Consider the following 25,004-nt stretch of genomic DNA (forward strand, 5'->3'; position numbering starts at 1 on the left):
ATTTGCTCCTTGAAAATTTAACCCGTTATCAGAGTAAATCACCGCGGGTTTACCACGACGTGAAGTAAAACGAGGTAGAGCTGCCAAAAATGCATCCGTATCATATTTGGAGACAAGCTCAAGATGGATGGCACGAGTAGCCATGCATACAAAAACTGCTATATAACACTTAACTGATTTCGAGTTTCGGCCTTGATGCAGTTTTACAAGGAAGGGCCCGGCGTAATCAATGCCAGTATGTTCAAACGGATGGCTACGGTTTACTCGAGCAGTAGGCAAAGATCCCATGAATTGTGTTCCTAGCTTGGCACGCTGACGAACGCAAGTGACACACCTATGTATTATGCTTTTCGCAGCGTTTCGTGCATTGATCACCCAATACTTTTGCCGCAATACTGTTAACGTAAGCTGTAGGCCATCGTGCAAGGTCGTGATATGTATATGTCGAATGAGCAGCTCGGTTAAATAATTAGTTGGCAAAATAATGGGATGCTTTTGGTTGTCTGACAAAAATGAGTGTTGCAGACGCCCACCTACTCGTAGAATTCCTTGCGCATCTAAAAATGGGGCAAGAGAAAGTAATCGAGAACTTGACGGAACTGACTTTTTGCCTTGCAACGTCAATATATCGTTTAAGAAAGCAGCAGCTTGAATTATTTTCACAACACGCAGTGTTGCAGTGCGTAGCTCGGGAGCTGACAAGTGAGCGTGTTGACAAACATTTTTTCTACGCGCTCGATCTATAAATCGCAACACGTAGCTAACAACACGGATTAGTTTTGTCCACGACGAATAGTTATGAAGAAATGACGGTAAATCGCGTGTGACATGATTTGTATATATCGAGGAGGTCTTTATTTCCTCGTTGGTTTCAAACATTAAAGGAGAATTTTCCGATGACGTTTCCCGAATTATAGAGGGTCCTTCCCACCAAAGCGTACAATGTATTAATTGGCTTGGATTAATCCCTCGCGAGTTGAGATCTGCAGGATTGGACTTAGTATTGACATAAGACCAATGAGCCTCTGGTAGACTTGACTGTATATATTCGACTCGGTTGACTACAAAAACTTTCCATTTTGACGAATGTTGTGCAATCCAAGCCAGCACGATTTGTGAATCAGAAAAACAAAAAATGTCATGCACTGAACGTTTAAGTGATGACTTGATATGAAGCATTAGTTTAGTCAAATAAGCAGCGGCGACTAGTTCAAGACGAGCAATGCTAATTGCTTTAAGAGGGGCCACTTTGGCTTTTACCAGTACGAGGCTGACTGAGGTTTGACTATTACTATTGGTGAATTTGGCATACACCACAGCACTATAGGATACATTTGAAGCATCACAGAACCCATAAAGTTCTAATTTATCTGCTTCGCTAAATTGACCATTCCAGCGCGGGATGGTGATTTTTATTAATTCGCACATTTGCGAGTAATAAGACATCCATTTAGATTGGATAGGCTCGGGAACCTCGTCATCCCAATTAAGTTTGAGCAACCATGTGGATTGCATTATTTGCTTTAACACAATGGTGAACGGTGAGATCCAGCCTAAAGGATCGTAAATCTTCGCGTTTTCCGAGAGTAACATGCGCTTTGTTAACTTAGTGATGGAAGAAGGCGAGATTATAAACTGAAATGAATCAGAGCTGGTATTCCAAGATAAGCCCAGCACTTTGCTAGTTTCGTTAAAATTTTCGCTATTAAAATTAAGATTATCGTTACTAGAATCATTAGGAATGTCTTGGAGAGCTGTGCTTGCTGAATTGAAGGCCCATTTACTGAGCTCAAATTTACCTTTATCCAACAACTGAACTAATTGAGATTGGATATCGCGTAAATCTGCAAGGTTGTTAGCTCCAAAAAGAATGTCATCGACATAGATTGATTGAAGTAAGATGGACTTCGCGTCTGGGAAGTCATCACCATGTTGATTTGCGAGTTCCTGCACTACCCGTGAAGCTAAAAACGGTGCAGGTCCGGTACCGTATGTGACCGTGTTCAATTGATATGCTTGAGTATTACCAGAATCATCTTTCCAAATTATAGATTGGAATTTTCTGTCTTCCGGACGAATTAGAATTTGGCGGAACATTTTAATAATATCGGTTATACCAACAAAACGAAAATCACGCCAATTCATAAGAATGGCTGTTATATCCTTTTGTAGTTTTGGCCTTATTAAGAGTACGTCGTTGAGTGATAGACCACTCTGAGTTTTAGCGGACGCATTAAATACGACACGTATTTTCTGTTTTCCATTTTCGAGCTTAAATACTGCGTGATGAGGCAGGTAAACCAAGAAGTCTGTGTCAATCGCGTTTGTTGTGACCTTCTCCATATGTCCTAGCTGCTCGTATTCTCTAATGAATTTAACATAGCTTTCGGACTGCTCAGGAGATTTGTTAATACGACAGAGAACTCGCTTTAAAGCTGATTCGGCGATGCTGCGAGAGGCTCCCAGTGCCGATTTGGAGAACTCTGTCTTGAAAGGCAATGCAACCTGATAGCGGCCTGATGGTAATTGAGTAACGTTGCTCGCGAAAATGTCCTCACATAATTGATCTTCAGGTGTCAGACTATAGGTGCTAGGTACTTCTTCAATCTCCCAAAAATCTCGCAGTGTTTTATCGAAGTCACAACAATGAAGAACGTTTACTGTTGCAGTATGCATGTGCGACGCAAGTGTACCATACACAACCCAGCCAAATAACGAATCTTGGGCTATCAGTGCACGGTTCGATGAATGAATTATTTGATTCAGTAAAAGCTGAGGGCAATAATCTGCACCAATTAAAATATCAATTGGATTTTTAGCAGAAGCATATTCGTCCGCGAGGTCCAGAGAACCTAATTGAGGGAATTCAAGAGGTGAATACGACCGAGGACTATAATTCGTGATTTTTGGTAAAATTAATGCCGTCACTTTGAGTGAGGCCTGATCGTGTTTGACTGACTGTAAGATGAGTTCAGCTTTGCTCGAGACGTTACGTACCGCACCTCCTGTGACTCCGTAAATCGTTGCATTAACTTTGCGGCGTGTAACTCTTAATAACTGGGCTAGATTTTCCGTCATGAACGATGTTTGTGAGCCCGGGTCGACTAAGCCTCTAATCATAATTTGACGGCCATTTGGTGCTGTAGCGCGTGCAAGAAACGTAGCAAGGAGTGTCGTGCGTTCGTCCATGGCACTCACATGAGCAACAACAGAAGTCGAAGACTGATCAATGGTTTGAAGACTCGTGGGTGAAGCAGCTTGAGATGAATTACGTTGAGGCGTCGGATTAGCTTGTTTCTCAAAATGCAAAAGCGTATGATGTGCCTTGGAACATTTTTTACACCGAGAATTACTTCGGCAAGACGATATCGAATGTCCAGGTCTCAAGCAATTGATACAAAGTGAGTTATTTTGCGCTGCTTTATATCTGGCTTGAGGGTTCAAGGCAATAAAGCTGTTGCATTGATAGAGAGGATGATCCGCGTCGCAATAAAAGCATTTTGGTTTATCCACGATTGCGTTGAGTGATTTCAACGACTTAGGACGAGAAGTTTTATCAGTAGTTTGTTTACTACCTTTGAATTTATTATTAATAGATTCGAGCATATTTATCTGCTCGGTGATGAACTCTAAAAACTGAGTGAAAGAAGGATATTTCAATACACGTCTTATTTCCTTCTCCCATTCCGCAGTGATAACTTGATCTAGCTTGTTTGAGAGGATGTGGACCAATATGGCACTCCAACCATCAACTGGATATCCTAATGTCCTCAGCGAGTCGAGCGCAACTATAGTTGTATCGCGTAGTGTTTTCATGGACATGAGATTGTCAGCGAAGACTTTCGGAATGAGCGTTGGTTTGCTAAGAAGGTTGGACGTAATAATTCGTTCATTTGTATACCTAGTCACTAATGCATTCCATGCTGTTAAGTAACTATCGTTACTGGCGGCTAAGGATCGAATTACTGAGCTAGCTTCTCCTTGAAGACATGCCTTTAAATAATGAAACTTTTGAACACCTGGTAATGTCGAATTATCGTGAATCATTGATTTGAAAGAGTCATAGAAGGTTGACCACTCAGAATAGTCACCACTAAACTTGGGTAAATCTAACTTAGGAAGTTTCAACGAGGGAGCATGGGTCCGCCCTGCAGTGACAGGAGCGACTTGCTCACCGCTTAAATTCTCGATTTGCTCTAAAATGTATTCTTCCGCAGTCAAATACGCCGTCGCTCATAAGTATTCTGCGTCGTATAGTTAAACTGTTGCAAATCTTTTTCCGATAAATGATTAGTGATCGTCACATGATTCGTTTGTATTTTCGCGAGAATTTCCTTGGCACTAGCCAGACGACCATTTAAATAAGGGACGGTAAAATTACCTATACCACGCTTTTTGGTGTTGACCAGTAGCCGTTCTAATTCTGAGCAATAAAGACTAACGTGACCTGCGCACATGAGTATTTCCTCCTGCGTTACCATTTTGCCACCAGAGACACTCCCCCAGTCACCTCGAAGAATCACCAATCAAAATTCAACTCAATTGAATATGTACCGGTTATATCCGGCTCGAAGGACCAGAAATTTGTTTGAAAATTGATTGGGTGATATCCGCAAGGAGGTCTAGGAAGGAAGGCTCCAGGGTGACAAAAACAACGCCCAGGAAATCTGGTAAAATCAGTTTATTTCATTGGAAAAAAAAAATACAACAGAATCAAAAAGCGCTCCAAAGGAGGCTGAGCCGCAAATGATAATCCACCCAAAGTTACAACTACGACATCCCAACCCTGAGGTCCCCAGGTCCTCCGACAGGATTCCCCGCACCTGAGACTCCCAGGTAACGAAGATAGAGAGAAAGGAAGACGATTTCTTGGAGCCCAAGAAATCGACGATGGAGCAGAAATGCGTACTAAGAGACTTAGTGGCGTCGCAGGAAGGGAGGAATGGCTAAGCTGCTGAGAAGAATGACAGAAAAGACAGAGTCTAGAGTCTAGACCGTTTAAATTGAGCCGTACTTATCACGGAACTCTTGGGTATTGATATGTACAATAGACCCAAATAATAACAGCGAGAGAGAGAGAGTTCTACGCCGTGGGCCGCCTATCGGCCTCTGTTGGAGGTAGGATCAAGAGAGACAGAGTGTGAGTGGGAGCGAGACGGCCTGAGAGTCCCAGATCGCTCGTACCTACACTCCGATCTCCAACAATGATTCTTTATTTAAATTTGAATGAAAAGAATATCTAATACTGCATGGTATATGTTTTTGATATTTATATACCGGTATTCATTTTACTGTTGTTCTCATTATCAATATTCTCTATTTTTTCTAAAATGCATTCAATATCAGCATACATAATATAATGTAATTGAATTTTACGACAAACATTTTTAAAATATATCCATTTTTCATCTTCATGTGGTAGCTGTATCATACAATCGTTGTGTATTTTACAATCCTTATAATGATGATTTAATTTCTCCTTTGATTGGAAATAATGTAGACATCTGTTAAAAAAAATATATATAATGTAAAATATGTATATGTATTGTTAATTTTATAAGAAATATTTACCTGTTACAAATATATTTTTTGTGTCTATTCTTGCTTAGTTGTTTAGATAGTAAACCTGATAAATTTTTAATCCAAACAAAATGAATATCTTTCCACAGAAGTAAATCAATGTGTTTTTTTCTCGTATGATTTTCATCATCATCGTCATCATCAAAATTTTTACTTAAACGAAGTGGTAAATATTGTTTCTTTTTTTCGTCGTATATGAATACATTAATAGTTAAATTGTTATTTGTTTCAAATTTTTTAATTTGAAGTCATGGGAAATTTTATTCCATCGCAATTCAAAACATCAAGATAATGAGGATAATCCTTAAAAGAACTGCTGACATTGTTGTGTTTTGGATATAAAGCAGCCACAATAGCCCATATAAAACATTTATCATCGTTAGATTGAACATTCACAATTACTCGTTTTTTTCGTATTTCTAACGGAAGACTCATCCAATGTTCTCCTCTTAGTAATTTATACTTGTTAATATTTATTACTAAATTTAAAATTTTTGATAAGACCCATCCACTGTTTCGTTTTTGAAATTCTTCCAGAGATGTTAAAATTGAACTCACAATGTTATTCATATACTATTTCTCCAAATCACTGGTATTCAATAAAATGTTATTTCTCGTTTGAAAGCTTTTAACATCCAAACTAGATTTATTCATATTAGATATAATAAACTCAGCATTAAAAATAGCATTTACCTTTATAGAATTATATTGTTCCAAATAATATGTAATTGTATCAATTACCATTTCTTTAATATCCAATAAAAATCTATGTGGATCAACGTGTAGGATATTTACTATTAAACCAGTAATAATTCTCCTTTCAAAAGCAGATTCTACATTTTCCCAACGGCAAACATTATTTAATGATGATTTTTTTATTTCACTACTACTATTACCACTATTACCACCACCAGACCAAAAATTATGTAATAAAATTTTCTTATAACTTTTAAATTTTGTAATTTTCGCCAAAATATGTTGTTGTAATCCTATACTTATTGTATGCTTTTTTTCATCAACACTTTTCAAATATTCTACAAGATTTTCAATAAATTCATCACATTCTCTCATCCATTTTTGTTTCTCAATAACAGTATGGATTAATGTTAATTGTTCCGTAAAATTCTTCTCAATTCTCAATATAAAAGTATGTAAGACGTTACTCATTTTAACCGTTTCAATATTTGATCTTAGCACAGCAACCGTCGTAAAAAAACAGAAACTCTTATACGAATAAAGAAATATTTTATACATATATTCTTCTATACTAAGAAAAAACACATTAGTGGGAGAATAGAATAAGTTATAAGTAGGAGAAATAAAAAGTGGGGAAATATTAGGTATGCGGTTAGAAGTAGATTATATAACATACTTTGAAGCAATGTAATCATGTGTGTCATTTATAGAGTTAAAAGTTTTAATATATGGACTAATTTGATTTATTGATTCTTTCTCACCATCATTATGCTTATTATTTTTTCTTAATTTATATTAATAAAAACCAAACAAACTTTCCATTAAATTTTTTAATTTTTCAACTACGGATTATGTTGGACACTATTCCAAATAATGATAGATCAAATTTGTCAGTCTTTGTAATAATATTACGAAATTCATCGAATTCTCGATAATTACCATCCTGAATTATATAAATCTTACCGTTGTTAAACTTAAATAGTGACATTTTACTGTTGAAATTGAAAATTGTTGGAAATACTTCATTCAATACACCATAGCTTATATCCTTAAAAATTGCGCAATTCTTGAATATTCTCACATAATTATTATCAACGATAACGAAGATAGTACCCATATTACTTAAAACAGCTGCCTGAATTCCATCATATGGTACTTCACTTCCAAAAAGTTGTTAATACGTTTTTGGATAGCCATTAATAAGTTTCAAAGATTCTGCATTAAAAACATAAACATAATTATCAGAATATACAGCAATCTCATTTAATGATACTTCATGTATAGCTTTAATTGATTTGAAGTCCGAGGGTAAAAATTTAAGCCAATTTTTAATTAATTGTGGATTTTTAAATTCTTTTGAATTCATGTCAAAAGACCAAAACCATTGTTTATAAATAATAAAAAGTCTTTTACTATGAATAAAATAGAGAAAATCACTCGCAGGTAATTTACAAATTGTGTTAAAATTTGAAACATCTTCCTCTGATTGTGGTTTTTTATCTGAAGTAGGATTAATGGTGATAATAGTTTTCTTTCTTCGCGGTGTTACATCTTCATTTGTTGTTGGAATCATTGGACTATTTTTTACTCCCTCGCCCGATTTATATAAATTATTAATATTATTTAAATCTACTGTATTAAAAGGTGATCCATTCGTAGTATCGTGGTGTTGAACATAAGGATGCATTATATGCCCAGATGTATCATGATGTAAGCCTAAACTGTGTCCAACTTCATGCATTAAAATCCAATATAAACTATTCAAATGTGAATTGTACGGTCCTAAACTAAAAAAACCATTGTCTTTTATCCATATATAAATGAATTTCTTTTCTCTGTTGTAGTTTATCAGGAAAATATGCATGTCCCACAACCTGACCTCCTAATCTAGCATCACATTTTGTTGAATCATAAACAAAGTTATGATTAACACTTTGAAATGAAAAATTATATCTACTTTACTTTTCTCTTGTACTTCTTTAAAAGTTAAATTTGTCACAATTGACCATTCATGAAATACTTCATGTGCAGTTTCCAATTGAGCTATACTAGCTACATCAGAAAATACCACGATAATTCCTTTTTATACCATCTGTTCTCTTCCAAATCATTATTTTGCGAAAAATCTCCTAATCCACATCGGGGCCTTTGCATGAAATCAATAATTTCTTCGGTCGTACTATCCTCGGCTAAGTTAAAGTTTTGCTTAAAAACTCTTAATCCATGTTTATAGATTTCATTATCCGCAGCATTTAATGCCATACCATTGTTATTATTGAAATTTCCATCGTCAATATAGCCATATTTTGTTAAATAATTTGAAATAAAAGTACTATTATTATCACAAAACACAACCCATAGAGAGAATATTGATATAACTGTGAATTTACGTAGGAAATTCATTTTAAGACACAACAGTAACACATGAGAGTAAATAATATAGTAAAATCAGAGGAATAAATTTTTTTATTTTTATACAATGCAAACGTGTGGGCGTTGTGTGTGTGTGTGTGTGATTTACGTCAAACACTGATTACACATTTGATGACCAAGACTGATGGGGGAAGAGGGAGAAAAACCTTTAATCTGTAAAATAGAGAGAGAGAGAGAGAGAGAGAATGAAATAACAAAGAAACAAAATAAGTTATTTTAAAACATTTATACCATATTCTCTTAATACTTACTGTAAGTTTTAATTTGATACATCATATTTAAATACTCTTTCTTTTCTTCTCCCTCCTCTTCTTCTCCTCTCTCTCCTACAACTCTTTCGACTCCAGAAGCTCCATTGCCTTCTGTGTTTTCATCGTAATCATTCTTTTTGTTTAACAACCTTTTCTCTCGAGGTATGTGAAATTTAAAAGTTTTTCTCGTTAGAGCTTCAAATTTGATATTCACTTTTTTATATTTTTCAAGTGATTCACAGATTTCATTAAAGATCTCTGGATGATTTTCCAGTACATTTCGACTAATTTTTAATGGTAGTCGAAGACATTCTACAGTGTTTAACATTAATTGTATTTGCTGACCATACCTCACTATAACCTTTGAAATTTTAGTTAGCTGATATTCATGGTATAGTCGAATATTTGGTACAAATATGTTTCTCACTCTATTTACACTCAACGAAAACAAATCTTTCTTCCTTGCATTTCCACTACTTTTCTCTCTCTCTCTCCTATGATAAATATCTAGACTTTTCAATTCACTCAATCGTTTATATGTCCAACTCAAAGTGAGTTATATCGACAACTGATGCATACTTATGAAATTTGAATGGTTTTAAAGTGGGGGGAGTGTTTGAACCTATGACCCATACATAAAAATTTTGTGGTCAATATTATCACATTCTTTTTATCTCCCCCCACTCTCTCTCTTCATTTTAAGAAAATAAGGAGCTACATGTGTTTTGTTAAGGACTATATCTTTTCCCGAGAATGATGAGTGACTAACTCTCTCTTATCATAATTATTTTTTATTTTAAATAAAAAAGACCATTAGACAGGATGATAAAACCTACACACGATAGAAAATTAATTAGCATTTAGATTATTCTAAATGCTATACGCAAGCGTATCCTGTTTTAAACTTTTTCAAGGATAAAAGGAGCTACACTTGTTTTGAAGGACAATATTTATCTTTTCCCGAGGATGAGTGGTTAACTCTCTTATCATAATCATTTTATTTTTAAATAAAAAAACCAATAGACCGGATTAAAAATCTACGCTCAATAGAGAGGGAAATTAATTATCATTAGATTGCACCAAATGATTATACGCACGCGTATCCTGTTTTAAACTTTTTCAAGGATAAAAGGAGCTACACTTGTTTTGAAGGACAATATTTATCTTTTCCCGAGGATGAGTGGTTAACTCCCTTATCATAATCATTTTATTTTTAAATAAAAACCAATAGACCGGATGAAAAATCTACGCACAATAGAGAGAGAAATTAATTATCATAAGATTGCACCAAATGATTATACGCAGCCGTATCCAGTTTTAAACTTTTCAAGGATGGAAATGGTTAACCTTTATATACATCTCTCTCTCTGAAAAACCACAAACAAGAGAGAGAGAGAGAAAGCGGTAAATCATACTTGCATCCTTAAAACACGTGCCAGTGGTGATAAACGATGATGCGCGCACGCTCTCACGCGCGCACATGTGTCGTTAGTTCACAGCAGCCCTATGCAACTGTAAGCTGTACCGTTGTTTTAAAAGGTTAACGAAATGTCGCCAGCCACTACGTGGCGCTAGTTGTAATTAAGGCCGGTTATTGAATGGCATGAGCACCATAGTTTGAATTGAATATACGATTGAAGTATCCCTTTGAGATTATCTTCCTTTTTTCATTTATGTCAGGACTTCTCTCTCATTTAAAGTTTATAAACTTAATAGTTTATCCATATTATAATCATGCCAGCACGATGTATAATACCTGGCTGTACTTCCGGATATAAATCTAACCATGAAAAGTTGCATTTCTTTTCGGTGCCAAAAGACATTAAAAGTATGCAAATTTGGAAAAGTGCTATTCGAAGGGAAGATTTTATCATTAAATCAAGTCATTCAGTGTGTGAAAAACATTTTTTACCGCAAGATATTTTATGGCAGAAAAAACCGTTGGGTGCGAATGGATTAGTTCTAGGAATTGTAAGTGTACTCCGTCTACTCCAATTGTCATTAGATTTATAATTATTGTTCTTAGCTGCGGTATTTTTGTTTATTACATTATTTATTTTTATAGTCACCTTATCGAATACCACATTTAAAAAAAGGAGTAGTTCCTTCACAATTTCCCTGGACTAAAGAAAATTATTTTAGGAATAATAGTAAAGGTAATTGTTTAGAAAGCATCAACATATCAAATGAAACATCTACGGCAAATAAAATATCAGATGAGAACGATGGGATCACTCATTGTCAGGAAGCTGGAAACTTTCAAAATCATAGCCCATTGGAAACAAATCTTGGGTATGAACAAGATACAGAAAGTGAAAGACAGTGTGAACAGAAAGTACTTTTATTTGAAGGATTACTGAGCAGTGAAGTTTCCATTCCATCATCATGGGTTAAACACATTATACAGTACAAAAATGAAGAAATAATTAGCTTTCTCGAAAACAAATTGTGCAAAAATAGTGAAGGTAATTTTCATACTATTATTTGGAAGGAAATATTTATAAGCGATGATATGAAACTTCAATTAAATATACTAGGAAGACCTTGCAAAATAACAACATTTGAAATTGATAAAAATATTGAATCTGTTGAGCAATTGAACAATATTTTATCAAAAGTTGATGATTTTGAAGTATGTTCAGGAATTGGGATAGTAAGGAGTGAATTACTTGAATTTTATTCAACACTTGTTATTCCAGATGTTAATGGTAATTGGAGACATAAGAGCTGCTTATTGTTAACCAGAATCAAACTGCTATGTCAATGTTGTCTAAATTTAAAGAAAACAATTCAAAAACGATTACAGAGAATGAAAAACAATATCAAAAGAAATAATGCTGACAGTAAATATATACACTTAATTTTAAGTCCTGAGAAGCTAAAAAAATTACGTATAATAAGGTATAGGTACTATAAAGCCTCTAAACAGGTAAAGCAAGCAAATATTAAAATTAATCAATTGAAGATACAATGTCAAAAGCTTCGAAAAATAGAATGCCAAATTAGCAAATTTCCAAGAGAATCTTTAGATAAGCTCTTTCAAAATAAAAGTGTTACTGAATATCAAAAATTGAGTATTCAGGAAATAATTAATTGTGCTAAAGTCAAGAAAAAAGGAAGACGTTACTCTGACGAATGGATTCTGATTTGCGTATTGTTATATATGAGATCACCCTGTGGTTACAATTTTATAAGAGAAGTTGGTTTATTACCTCTGCCATGCATTCGTTCTATTCGAAAGTAATAAAAATATAAGTATTTACTTAATGCAATAATGATTTTATGATAATACCTGTTTACATTTTTTTTAGATATTTGTCTATTATAAGTTTCAAATGTGGTTTTGATACAAACTTCCTTCAATTATTTAAGCAAAATTTGTTGCAAAAAGATCCTAGCTGTAAACATGGAATTTTATTAATAGATGAAATGTCTACACGTGAATCAATTAGCATTGATACTAAAACATTAACGTATCAAGGATTAGCAGATTTTGGCAAAGATAATGAAGACATTGGAACTGATTTAAAGGAGAAAGCTAATCACGCATTAGTCTTCATGTTTCAATCATTAACTGGTACATATATTCAACCCATTGCTGTGTTCGCATCAAGAGGTCCTGTCAAAGGCGATGTTATTGCAAAATTAGTTTTAAAAGCTATTATATTATTAGAAGAAGCTGATGCATTGGTTCATGGAATAGTAAGTGATGGAGCTTCTACGAACAGAAAATTTTGGTCTGTAATGGGTGTAACTGGGAAAAGAGACAATTGTAAAAGTTTCTTTGAACATCCTCTTGTAAATACGCGAAAAACATACATGTTTTCGGATACGCCTCATTTATTTAAGACTCTTCGAAATAAATTTTGTAAAATGGATTTGCAGGTAATTATATATACATGTTTAATATATATATATATATATATATACAATGTAGCTTATGTTATTTTATATAGATATGTGTAATGCTATGTTATAATGTTTCTATGATTTGATAGATTAATCCTACCGAAGATTTCATTAAATGGGAATACTTACATATAATACATAATGAAGATACCAAATTACCTGGTCATATGCGAGTGTGTCCAAAACTTACAGTCAATCATTTAGACCTTAATACTTACTCCAAAATGAGAGTCAAGTTAGCAGTACAGGTATTCTTTATATGTTGCGTTTTAAAATAATAATTCATAATACATCTGATATATAAGACTATCTTTCTCTTAATTAATAATAATTAACTGAATTAACATTTTGTCTATAGGTGTTTAGTAAATCCGTTGCTCGTTGACTACGGTTCTATCATCAATACGTGCCTGCATTAAGAAACTGCGAAGCTACAGCGACTTTTTGTGAATGGCTCAATGATTTATTTGACTGTTTGAATCACAAAGAAGTTGGTATAAAAACTGGAGATAAGAATTACAATGTAAGTTGACTTAGTTTTTATAATATGAATATAATATAAAACTTTTAAGAAAAATAAATATATAATTTTGTTAGTTTTTGAAGGAAGCGTTAATTAAATTAAATAATTGGGAAAATAATGTTAAAGAAGGATTACTAGCTCCATCAAAATTTATTACAAGGGAAACAGCTGAGGGACTGAGAATAACTTTAATATCAACAATTGATATTATTCATTATCTAACAGAAACTTTTGGATTTCATACGATCTTGACAGGAAATATCAATCAAGATTCACTAGAGGTTTGGCGTGATTAGTATTACTAAGTATTAGTATCATAGCAAATTAAAATATAAATCCTTTCAATACAATTGCATATTGGTATTACGAATAATTCTCAGCCAACATTAAGTTATATTTGCCTTATGGGTATTAAGATTGACTCATAATTTGTTTTTTCATATATACTATGTCCGGGACATAATCTACTATCGAAAAAATTACTTCTTGGTTAAATGACATCACAAAGCAATCAATTTAAATATTATAATGCTGTCTGGGTGAACATATCTTTCTTACACAGTTTTTTCCTTTAATCTCATATCCTTATAAATATTAATTTTCCTTCCTATAGCAATTTTTTGGGACTATACGTCAGGCATGTGGTTCCAATGATCACCCATGTACACATACCTTCCTTCAGATTTATAAAATTTTAAGCACATTCAGTATCCTGAAACCACCAAAATATGGCAATTGTTCAGTGCTAAATAATGGTGATAACTATCCTAAGAATATCATAACCATTTCTGACTTGAAAATGATATATAAAGAATCATCTGAAACTGAATGCTCTAAATTATTAGTTAAATCGATAATTGAAATCAAACGAACTTGTGAAGTTCGATAATAATTATCCGAGTTCCTTGTTCGAAGAGATTAACTATATGTAGTCTACGTTCCTTGGCCCTTCAGTGTCGCCATCTTCAGAGTAAGTCGAAACCAATCCGTCTCGGCCTCCCGGCTCGCGTCCGCACTACACGCCATTATAGTTTAGAGGTGACGATTCACTTCTCCTTTCCCTTTTCATCCTGGGTGGGTTTATTTTATATTATTGTTTGGGTGGGCAGTTAATCTCTTCGAACAAGGAACTCGGATAATTATTATCGAACTTCACAAGTTCGTTTGATTTCAATTATCCATCGTTCCTTGTTCTTCAGAGATTAACTATATGTAGCTGTTTAGAGACCTTTACATATGTTATTATTATTATTTTTTATTTGAATCTTATACAAGTATTATAATCAGAGTTGTATGATCTGTAATATGAGCGCAGTTTAACATAAGAAGGATTTTCTTTTTTCATTCGTCTAACATGACACCTTCCGCAAATGTTTTGGAATTGTCTTTACTAATTATCTGGCGATTGTAAAATTTTGCGAAAACTTGTGATTCTTTCGACCAGCCTGCTGCACTCTTTATGATGTTTAAATCGATTCCTTTCTGGAAGGCTTTGGATGTCGATGCATGTCTCGTCGAGTGTGCTGTAAATTGTATGTCAATGTTACAATCTTTTAAAACGGATTTGAGCCATCTGCTTATTGTCTGAGGTGACGCTGGCCCATGTGGTTTTTTTATTGTTAAAATGAGGTTGTTATCTTCTATTCTTCTCAATTCTTTCGTAACACTTATGTAATGTATTATCGTTTTTGATATACAAATGTTAGGTCTTTCTATGAAAAATGGTAAAAAAGTATGAGGTTGTACAGCTCCTGGTCTTGAAGTTTTTATTAAATCAATTATCGTTATTTCTACACCTCTGTCTGTAATTTTTATTCCTTCAAGTTTGATTAATGATAAGCTTTGTACTCTGTAACCAGTACCTAGAGCTAATAACATAGTAAGTTTTAATGTTAGTTTTTCTAATGTTAACGATTCTAAGGGGAACCAATTTCCGAGTTCTTTTAGAACTATATTTACATCCCAGATTGTGTTGTATTTCGGAAAGGAGGGTCTGAGTTTGAATACTCCTTTGAAAAATCAGTTGATTTCCGTGTTGTTTGACAATTCATTATTGCATAATAGGGATAAAGCTGCTCTTGAAGAATTTAGCGTACCGTATTGAGCACCATTCTTGTATTCCTCCGTTAGAAAATCTAGTACTGTTTTAGTCTCCAATTTATAAACATCTATATTTTTAACACTGCAGTAAGTGCACCACTTTTTTATCGCTGAGTTATACTGTTTGTACGTGCTATCTGTTAGTGAAGCTAAGACAATGTCGATTGATGTTTCTTCTAGTTGCTTTTTCCTGTACATTTCCCGGATAATACTCCTGCAATCAAAGTGATTTGGTTGCACTGTGGATGTGTTATTGTCCTGCAAGGAGATAACATTAATGTATTAGATGGTTTGAAGAGAATTAGCTCTCTTTGTAACATTTGTATGAAATCCGGGTACCACGGTTGTGTAGTCCAATACGGTACAACCAATATTCCTTCTGTTTTGTCTTCTCGAATTTTCTTTAGAATTCTTAATATTAAGGCAAATGGTGGAAAGGCGTACCAAAAAATGTTTTTCCAACTTATGGTGAATGCGTTTATCGCGAGAGCCTCTGGGTCTCGTTACCACGAACAGTATTTCCTACATTTGCTATTTTGTCTCGAAGCAAAAAGATCGATATCGGGTTTGCCAAATTCTTTTACGATACTTTCAAATGCATAATCTGCTAATGACCATTCTGTATCTATGTTCGATGTCCTTGAACCTTCATCAGCAGGATTCTCTTTAGAAGCTACATATTCTGCAAATATCCAGATGTTACGTTCGATACACCATTCCCATATGTTCTTTGTAATATTATTTAAATATGTATATTTAATTCCCCCCATTTTGTTAATATATGATATAGCGACAATATTGTCTATTCTTAAAAGGATTTGGCAGTCCCGGTCATCTTGGGCAAAGCATTTGAGTGCGAAAAACGTTGCTAATAATTCGAGAAAATTTATATGGTAAAACCTTTCTTCTTCTTTCCATAGTCCTTGTGCTTTTTTGTTATTACATGTGGCTCCCCAACCAACATTGGAGGCGTCTGAGAAAATTTCTTTATCAAATTCGAATTTCCGGATATTATTTGAGCATGTTAAAATATTATCATTCCACCATGATAGATCTTGTAATGCTGATTTATCAAGTTCTATTATATTATTTTTGTTACATGTTTGAATTGGACCTTCTAGCCATTTTATTCTTTCCAGTTGTTTATAATATAGCCATCCTGATTTTACCGCAGGGCAGGCTGCCACTAACGTCCCTATCAGACTCAACATTTCGTCGAATTGACAAGATTTTTTTCTTAAAACCTTGCTAACTATCTCTTTTATGTGCAGCCTTTTCTTTTCTGTTAATTCGAGTAACATTCTTTCTGAATCTAGTAAAAACCCGAGGTATTTACAATTCTTTTTTGGCACAAGTTCTGATTTTTCGTCGTTTATTAAAAAACCTAAGTCGATAAGTGTCGAATATATGTATTTGCTGTGTACAGAACATTCTTCGAGTGTTTTACCGAAAATTAGAAAATCTCTAGATAATTGGTAACCCGGATACCTCTTTCTCTAAAATGGCCTAAGACTATTCTTACTATCTTAGTGTAAACGTACGGACAGGTACTTAAGCCAAATGGTAATACCGTAAATTGAAACAGCGAGTCTTCGTAGCGAAATTTTAAATATTTCCTACAGTTTTGATTTATAGGGATCATGAAGAAAGCATCTTTCAAATCAATGCTACACATATAGTCATCTTTGTTCATCATGTTTATCGCTGTTCGGATATCTTCCATTTTAAAATGTGGTGTATCTACAAACTCATTGTTAAACGATTTTAAATTTAGAATAAACCTTTGGCTACCATCTGACTTAGGGACCGTGAAATACGGTGATACATATTGACATTCTGAACTGTTTGTTTCTTCGACTGCGCCTATCGTTCTTAGTTTCTTTATACATTCGTCTAGGTGTTGTTTTTCTACTATTGAACTTTTACGAATTTCTGGAATTTTATTTTGAAAAATCCTACCCTTTAATGGAATCTTATACCCTTCGATTGTATTTAAAATAAAGTTATCATTTGTAATTTTTTCCCAATTTCCTTTGAAAAATTTTAGTCTGCCAGCTATGTTTACCTTGGCTATTTCTTTTGCTGTTGAATTGGTTGTGACTGGTTGTAATTTCGACGATAATTTGGTTTCTGGGGTCTCTGGTTGTTTCTTTGGTGAAGAATTTTGGAGGTGAAGTAGCTTTTTTGGCCTCGGTTCGACTGGTTCACCTCTCTGTTTCCTGACGAACCTTTCCAGTTTATCGAGCTATTGGATCTTAAAACCCTGTTATTTGTATTGTTGTTGTTAGAATTTAAATCCTTCCCTACTATTTCGACAGCTTTAACATTATTAATTAATTCCTTTATGTTGTCGCCAAACAGATATTCTGTTGGTGTGGTCTTATCAAGAGCGGTTTTAACTTTTTTCTCAAATCTAGGAGTAATGTAAACTTTCCTGGCTATTGTCCATGAATGGAATAAGTCTGCATTAATCTTCAGGGCATCAGACAAGTATTGTAAAACAATGTCCCTATCGACTTCTTCGTTCTTATCATTCGAAATCATGCTTAGGACTGCGCCTGTGAGAGAAATACTTGAACCGATCATGTTTTGGTAATTGTATAGGTACTTATCTCTCTTTACAGCGTCCTCTTTAAGGTTGCTTAGTATCTCCTCATTCAAGATCGGTGCATTCATGTTGCATTCTTTATATTTCCTAGGTACCAGGTTTAGTATTTCCGACTTTTCTTCTTTGGCAATTCCTTCTTCCATCCATATCTTTATTCTGTCTGCAATCTCGGCCGTTAATTCGGCTTCACCGACCTTGTTTTTGTTAGGATGTTCTCCCAAAAATTTTTCCAATTCGTCGTCTGGCTCAGCCTCCTCGTTTTCCTTATCTCTTCCTTGTTCCGACAAGCTTTCGGATGAATCTGTGAGGAGAAAGGAAAGAAAGAAGAGGATTTTTTCTTATTTGCGTATATATATTCAATATATCTCATTTGTTTGTGCTCGGCTTGTGCCTTCGCTTCAACGAAGTTCGACCGGCATTATGACATAACCTCAAAAAAAAACTTTTACGTTCTTTTTCCCGTAAATTTCTCAGCCCATGACTAAGCTTCTGCATTAGCTCGGCTGGTTTTTTTTCCTTGTTTCGGTTCTTGTCTTTCGATTCACGAAAGCTCGACCAAGTTTGATATCTGAAAATGCAATTTTACCTGATACGTCCGCGTCTCTCGCATTTTCTTGTACTTCTCGCGCTAATCTGAGTTTTTTACCCAGGGATAGCATCTCAGCCTCGATTTCTTGGATCACATTCTTCCCTCTTTTGCGCTTTTGCGCCGCTTTTTGGTCTTTAGATGAGCTCATGGTAGTCCACCATGAGACGATGCGTCGTCTAGGGCGCCAAAAAACGTAATGGCGTGTAGTGCGGACGCGAGCCGGGAGGCCGAGACGGATTGGTTTCGACTTACTCTGAAGATGGCGACACTGAAGGGCCAAGTAACGTAGACTACATATAGTTAATCTCTGAAGAACAAGGAACGATGGATAATGAAAAATTAAATCAAATTACCATAAATGATGAATGATTTATAGATGACGCTTTCGAAGGTCACGATTATAGCTTACCACTAGTGATAGACTGTGTAATTTATTATGTAACAGGCTATTTATCTCGAAAAGTGTTAAATAATTCTGCTTGCGATATATGCAAAAGAGCATTGTTTAGTTCAGTAGATGATAATATTCCACCAGTTGCTAGTTTTTTGGAAATTAAAGAAATACAAAGCAGGGAATGTACAACATGTATTAAACATCCTAACATAAAATTATACAATTTTATACAGTCCTTAGAAACATTATTCTTAAAACATTGTAATTCCAAGTATGTAATTGATCTACTTTTAGATGAGGTTTTAGCAATTAATATTTATTATTCTTTTCCATGTAAAGAGCATATTCATGATATTTTACCAAAAATTATACATTTTTATATCCAAACACGTATGCGTCAATATTGTACAGCAATAAATAGGCAGGTAAAAAAAATAAACCAAGAAAAGAAGAAAACTTCTAAATTTTGTGTATCTTAATTTTGAATAATAAATTATTTTATTGAAAAATCATAAGTTGTATTGATTTACGTTAATACCTGTACTTCATTGATTTAATTTAATTTAAAAAAATATTAAAAATCACATTTCACTGATTTCTTATATTATACTACGATTACGATTATATATGATGTATACTACACTCATACATGTTTATTATAAATAGCCAGCCTGCGGCCCTAATTACTACTAGCGCCACCTACGGTTTGACGACAATTTATGGCAGACAATTTTGAGAAATTGCATAGGGCTGGTTCACAGTATCTTTTTTATTAGAGTAACAGAGGCAGGAACAAAACTCTATCTCGCTCCCCCCACCCCTCCAGCAATACCAACCCCACAAAAATATCCAACTTTTTTGAACATACTTTTTTTAAATATACCACCACACCCTCACAGGCCGGGCTGCAGCGGGGGCTGGGGCCCTTGCGCACGCCGCCACCTAGCCACGCCGCCATAAAATAAATAATTACTAGACAAGCCGCGGCGCCAACAAAATTTACTCGCCGCCAGGCGCCGCCATCAAAAAAAATTTACTATACTCGCCGCCAGGCACCGCCACTAGGATCTAGGGGGAAAAGTACGTTCAGAAATTTACCCCCACTACATCTAGGGAAAAAGTATGTTCAGAAATTCACACGGTCGGTGTGGTGACATAGATATACTACTGTCCGGTATGGTTTCGCGGCAAAGTGTGGCAGTCGCTGCTCAATCACTATTTCCTTTTTCTTTGGAGCAGCGGCTGTTGCTCTGTAGCGAGCTGTATCGGCAGGGGAAACTGTATCCGGCACTTTGTGCGTCACCTAAGACCTCCTAACTACGTGTGTCGGTGCAGTTCGCAGGAGCAGGTAAGTCCCTGCGCCTGTCCTGCCGCTGCCCCGCTACACCCATCGCGCGACTCTAGGAAGCCGACAAGTTTTCGATCCGCGACCAATAACTCATCGGTTGATAAACTCTTAGCTCGCACACGACCCGCCTATTTAGCGCTTAAGATTAGCAAAGCGCTAGATGGCAGCTATTGTAACGCTGCGGGAACGCAACGTTACAACTTATACAACAAATGGAAACTTTATGAAGGCAATCATTTGTATAAGTTTTAATATTATTAAATCTTGTATATGATAACTTTTCAAAAAATAACATTAAGTTATCATTTTGTTATTAGGTAGGGGGTTTAAATTAATGGTATCATATTTCAAAGTACCGCTATGAGAATTGAAATTGTGTAACGTTATATTAAAATGACTAAAAAGAAAACTTGAGAAAATAAAAGATTGAAAGACAAGAGGATTAAAATAATTTCTGTATCTATTCTACAAAACCATTCTTCAACCAAGTCTGCAAAATAAGGAGTAATGAATGAATTACATAATTTTTCTTTGGTTTTATTCTTGAAGAGGATTAAAGTTTGAATAATTCACATCTGATGCTAAGAAGCAGCCATTTCATTAGCTTCCAAGTTCTTTCCATCGAGCCAATATATTTGCATAAATATTGTTTAACCTACAACTGATCATTAGGAATAAAGCAGCCGCACATACAATTATTGCTTAATCATTTTATTCATAATATAGATGAGTAACATTGATATAAACTGTGACGACAATCTTTCGAGGGCGGACTATTCCGCCTTTTACTCGCGAGGGGAACACGAGTTCGAGCGTGAGGTGCACAAGGTACACGGAATTTAAACAAAGAAATGGACGCCAATTTTATCTCTTCAACATCACTTTATTAACTTGCAACTACACAGGTGAAAACATCGTTCTTGGGCGCCAGGCATCCCATTTCATTCCACGGCTTGACCGGCTGAGACTGTCTCAGGTCGTGCTAGAATTGGCTTACCGAATCCGTACCAAATTCTAATAAGTTATTTTACCAGGTCCTAATCCGACGCCTTTAGGAACCTGAATCACGATTACCTAATTAAAAATGCATTTAGGAACATCTAACAAAAACCAAGAGAATCCACTCTGCTTTTGGCTTTTGGCTTTTTGTTAGGTGAACCTATGACCTGGAAATAATAGGACAAAACAAGAAAACTCGAAAGAGGGCACTGGTCCTGGATAACCTGAAAACCCGAAAAGTGTTGACCGAAGAATATGACAACGATAACGAAATATTAGGAGTCGATTCCTTAGGTGGCTGCCGCCTTCAACATGGCCGCCCGCCTGAGAATCGGCATCCGAACAACAATCAAAGAAGACTCAATAACGGCGAAAACGATCGCCGGCTCTCTCAAGACAGGAGGACGGTTTCCCTCAGACACTTATACCCGCTGCTGCCCCGAGAACCCCACGGCAACGAAGAGAAAAGCGTGTACTTCCCCGATATGGGGTTTCCACGTTACCTGCTCACTATCTACGAATTCAGACAGTCTCTCCGTCCTCCACCAGCACTCCAGGGTCCCTCGCCTTCGTCCGATGTAGTCACATGCACTCGCGGAAAAGACCGAGGGAAAACACTAACTGGGGGGGGGGAAGAATAAAACCATAAACCGGCCGGCGACAGGTAGCTAGTACCTACACGTAAATCCGCGAAACGAGGGAGGTCCGTCCTCGACGCTGTCATCCAAGGAAGAGAGTGAGTCCCCGCGGCGATAATTGGCACGTGCCGGGATCGATCAGCGCTCCTCGCGGATTATTGCGTAATCGATCCTAGATCCCGGCACGTGCTGCCGCGGGCGACTCACTAACGGAATTAGGCCAGTGGGCCGCGCGACGGTAACCCAAGTACCGACCGCGCCCACCTAGCTTTACCGCAATCAACAAAAATTCTGTGACGGGGAAATATCCCGTCACAAAACTTAATATTGTTCTGCATATACTATAAACTTATTAAGTAATATACCTTGATAATGCATGTTTTATTATAAATAAGTCAATGATTGAATCCCATTTTCTGTTAGGGTGATGCACCTATACATGTTAATAACTAATTTGTTATAAACCTTATGTATAAAAAAGATGATATTCTGCAAACAATTTATACTATGGAAATAGTTTCCAATGTGGTTAATATTCTACACAAAATATTCAACATAATCACAATGTATACATATAACTTATTTTAATAAATAGCAGTAGGAGTTTTTTTTAATTAAAATTTTATGTTAATCTAAAATTATTAACGCGGAATATCTATTACTCTTCCTATTTTTAAAACTATTCAAGCAAAAATGCTAAATAATAAATAATTTGATCAGTTCTGACGCAAAGTTTATAAAAGGACATTTCCACAGTCTTAGGACGAACCTAACCCATAGAGTGGCATTAATAAGATGCGCAGTAGTGTTCAATTTATATGTTCAACGAATGCAACGCAATCTTAATGCGCATTAGACATAAAATATTAAAACCTATTATTTTGTAAAACCTAACTCCGTCAAACATTCCAATCTAATTATTTGTAACCGTCAAACGATTATCTATTGATACGTTAATCGTTCTTTTGATTTTAATAAAGAAATTTAAATTTGGGGGGCTAACTTTGTGCTTAAATTTATATTGATTATATCTCTTTAAATAATTACCGTCAAACGCTGAAAATGAACTGTCAATTACCGTCAAACGATTGTCAAATGATTTTTATCAACAGAATTACATTAGTATAAACTCAAGGGGCTAACTTCATCCCTGGTAGTAAAATTGGCCCAAATGACGTAAATATGACTGGCTTTCCGGTCATAAGACGTCATTTGGACCAATTTTGCTACCGGGGATGGAGCTATCCCGTTAATTATAAGAGATACACCTCACTTTATATCTATGCTCTGGGGCGTCTTACGTGAAACACCCTTTATATGTATTTGCGGGCATTCTTTGTCAAATCAGAGATACCCCTCCTATCCAAGTTTTGTCTCGACCAAAATGAGTAATATTAGACCTAAATTGTTCATTAGAGTGTCTTGTTTTATGATCCTATTGGCTTTTTCTAATAAATTCTTTGTAGAATTCAATATGGCGGCTACAGTTAAAAAATTACATGGTTAACGCACGTTGATCGTTAAATAACAGTTCGTAAGTTTGTTAAATTGTAATCAAATTTAGTATATGTTAGTAATTTGTAATGCCGAACACGAATCTACACCTAAAATTTCGAATGTCAAAATATCGGATTCAGAAGGGCCTTCTCGGCATATGGGAAAGTGACTAGATTTGGATGAATCCCAGTAATAAAGGGTTTTTATGGTCGCTGTTCACGAATCTGAACTTTAATTTTAGAAATTCAAAATGGCGGATGCAAAATATGGTGGACGAACGAGTGAAGAAATGATTGAAATTGGTTGAAATTCGGTTGTAAGGATTTTATTTTATTGCTAAATAAATATACTCACTTAAAATTTACAAATCTACAGTGGTAGATGCAATATAGCGGGTAGGCTATGAAAAGTTTAATTTTATTATATGCTATAAGCATGCCTTAAATTGTTCAGTAACTGCGTTTCAGAAAAAAAGAAAATATTTTAAACATCATTTGTTTATTTAATACTTATAGTATAGAAATTTAGTGAAACGCTACTTCAACAAAAACGTCATACATTGCAGGATGCGACGACATTTTACCACCCAATGTAGAAATTATTATTGTATGAGGTTGGCAGCACTGTGAACATGAGCTATTAGAATAAAGACGAAAACCACATGGTTATCTTCGGTTATCTGTCATGCAGAATCGTAAATCACACACACACACACAGATCATAACCAGATGAATTGTACCTGTGTGAGTGAAGAATGATTAAAAAGATAATTGCAAGTAGCAATTTAATCGAATGAATTCATTTTGGGTGCTTTCCAATTAGCCTACAAATCGACACAATCGGACACAAATAGTACATTGCATGTCACACAAACTGTACATTTGTGTCCGATTGTGTCGATTTTTAAGCTAATTGGAAAGCACCCTTTATGTATGTACAGTAATGTAAGAAATAGTTTTAGAAAAGAATAATTAAGAAATTAATTTGGAAAATGATAACTGTTAATTAATGTGAATTATTAATTATGATCACTATAAATTAAAAAAGACGGATATATTATCAGATAAGTCTTATATACTGCATTATTATTAATTAGTATGTAGCAAGAGATTCATTATTGAAATTTGTTTTCTTATATAGGCTATTTTAAGTAGAAGGCTCGACTACTCCCTTTCATGTGCACTGTAACGTTGTGTTCCCACAGCGTTACAATAGCTGCCATCTAGCGCTTTGCTAATCTCAAGCGCTAGATAGGCGGGTCGTATGTGAACTAGAAGTTATCAACCGATGAGTTATTGATCTAGGGTCGATAACTTGTCGGCTCCCTAGTGTCGGGCGATGGGTGTAGCGGGGCAGCGGCGGGACAGGCGCAGGGCCTTACCTGCTCCCGCAGACTGCCCCAACACACGTAGTTGAGATGTCAAAGATGACAGTGCCCT

The 25,004-nt window shown here is 35.3% G+C and overlaps 2 protein-coding genes across 6 annotated transcripts in view; one reads left to right on the forward strand and one right to left on the reverse strand.

Moving 5' to 3' along the window:
• Positions 1-25,004, forward strand: part of sl (small wing phospholipase C gamma 1) — a 467,203-nt gene that overhangs the window by 15,549 nt on the left and 426,650 nt on the right. The window lies entirely within an intron of this gene.
• Positions 17,385-19,033, reverse strand: LOC136776063 (reticulocyte-binding protein 3-like). Its single transcript, XM_066731399.1, has one exon. It carries the CDS (start codon positions 18,241-18,243, stop codon positions 17,563-17,565), a length of 681 nt encoding a protein of 226 aa, XP_066587496.1. The 5' UTR covers positions 18,244-19,033; the 3' UTR covers positions 17,385-17,562.

Source organism: Prorops nasuta, unplaced genomic scaffold, assembly GCF_024137725.1.
Source record: "Prorops nasuta isolate Cenicafe-Biocafe unplaced genomic scaffold, Cenicafe_Pnas_1.2 PNAS00009, whole genome shotgun sequence".
Lineage (NCBI taxonomy): Eukaryota > Metazoa > Arthropoda > Insecta > Hymenoptera > Bethylidae > Prorops > Prorops nasuta.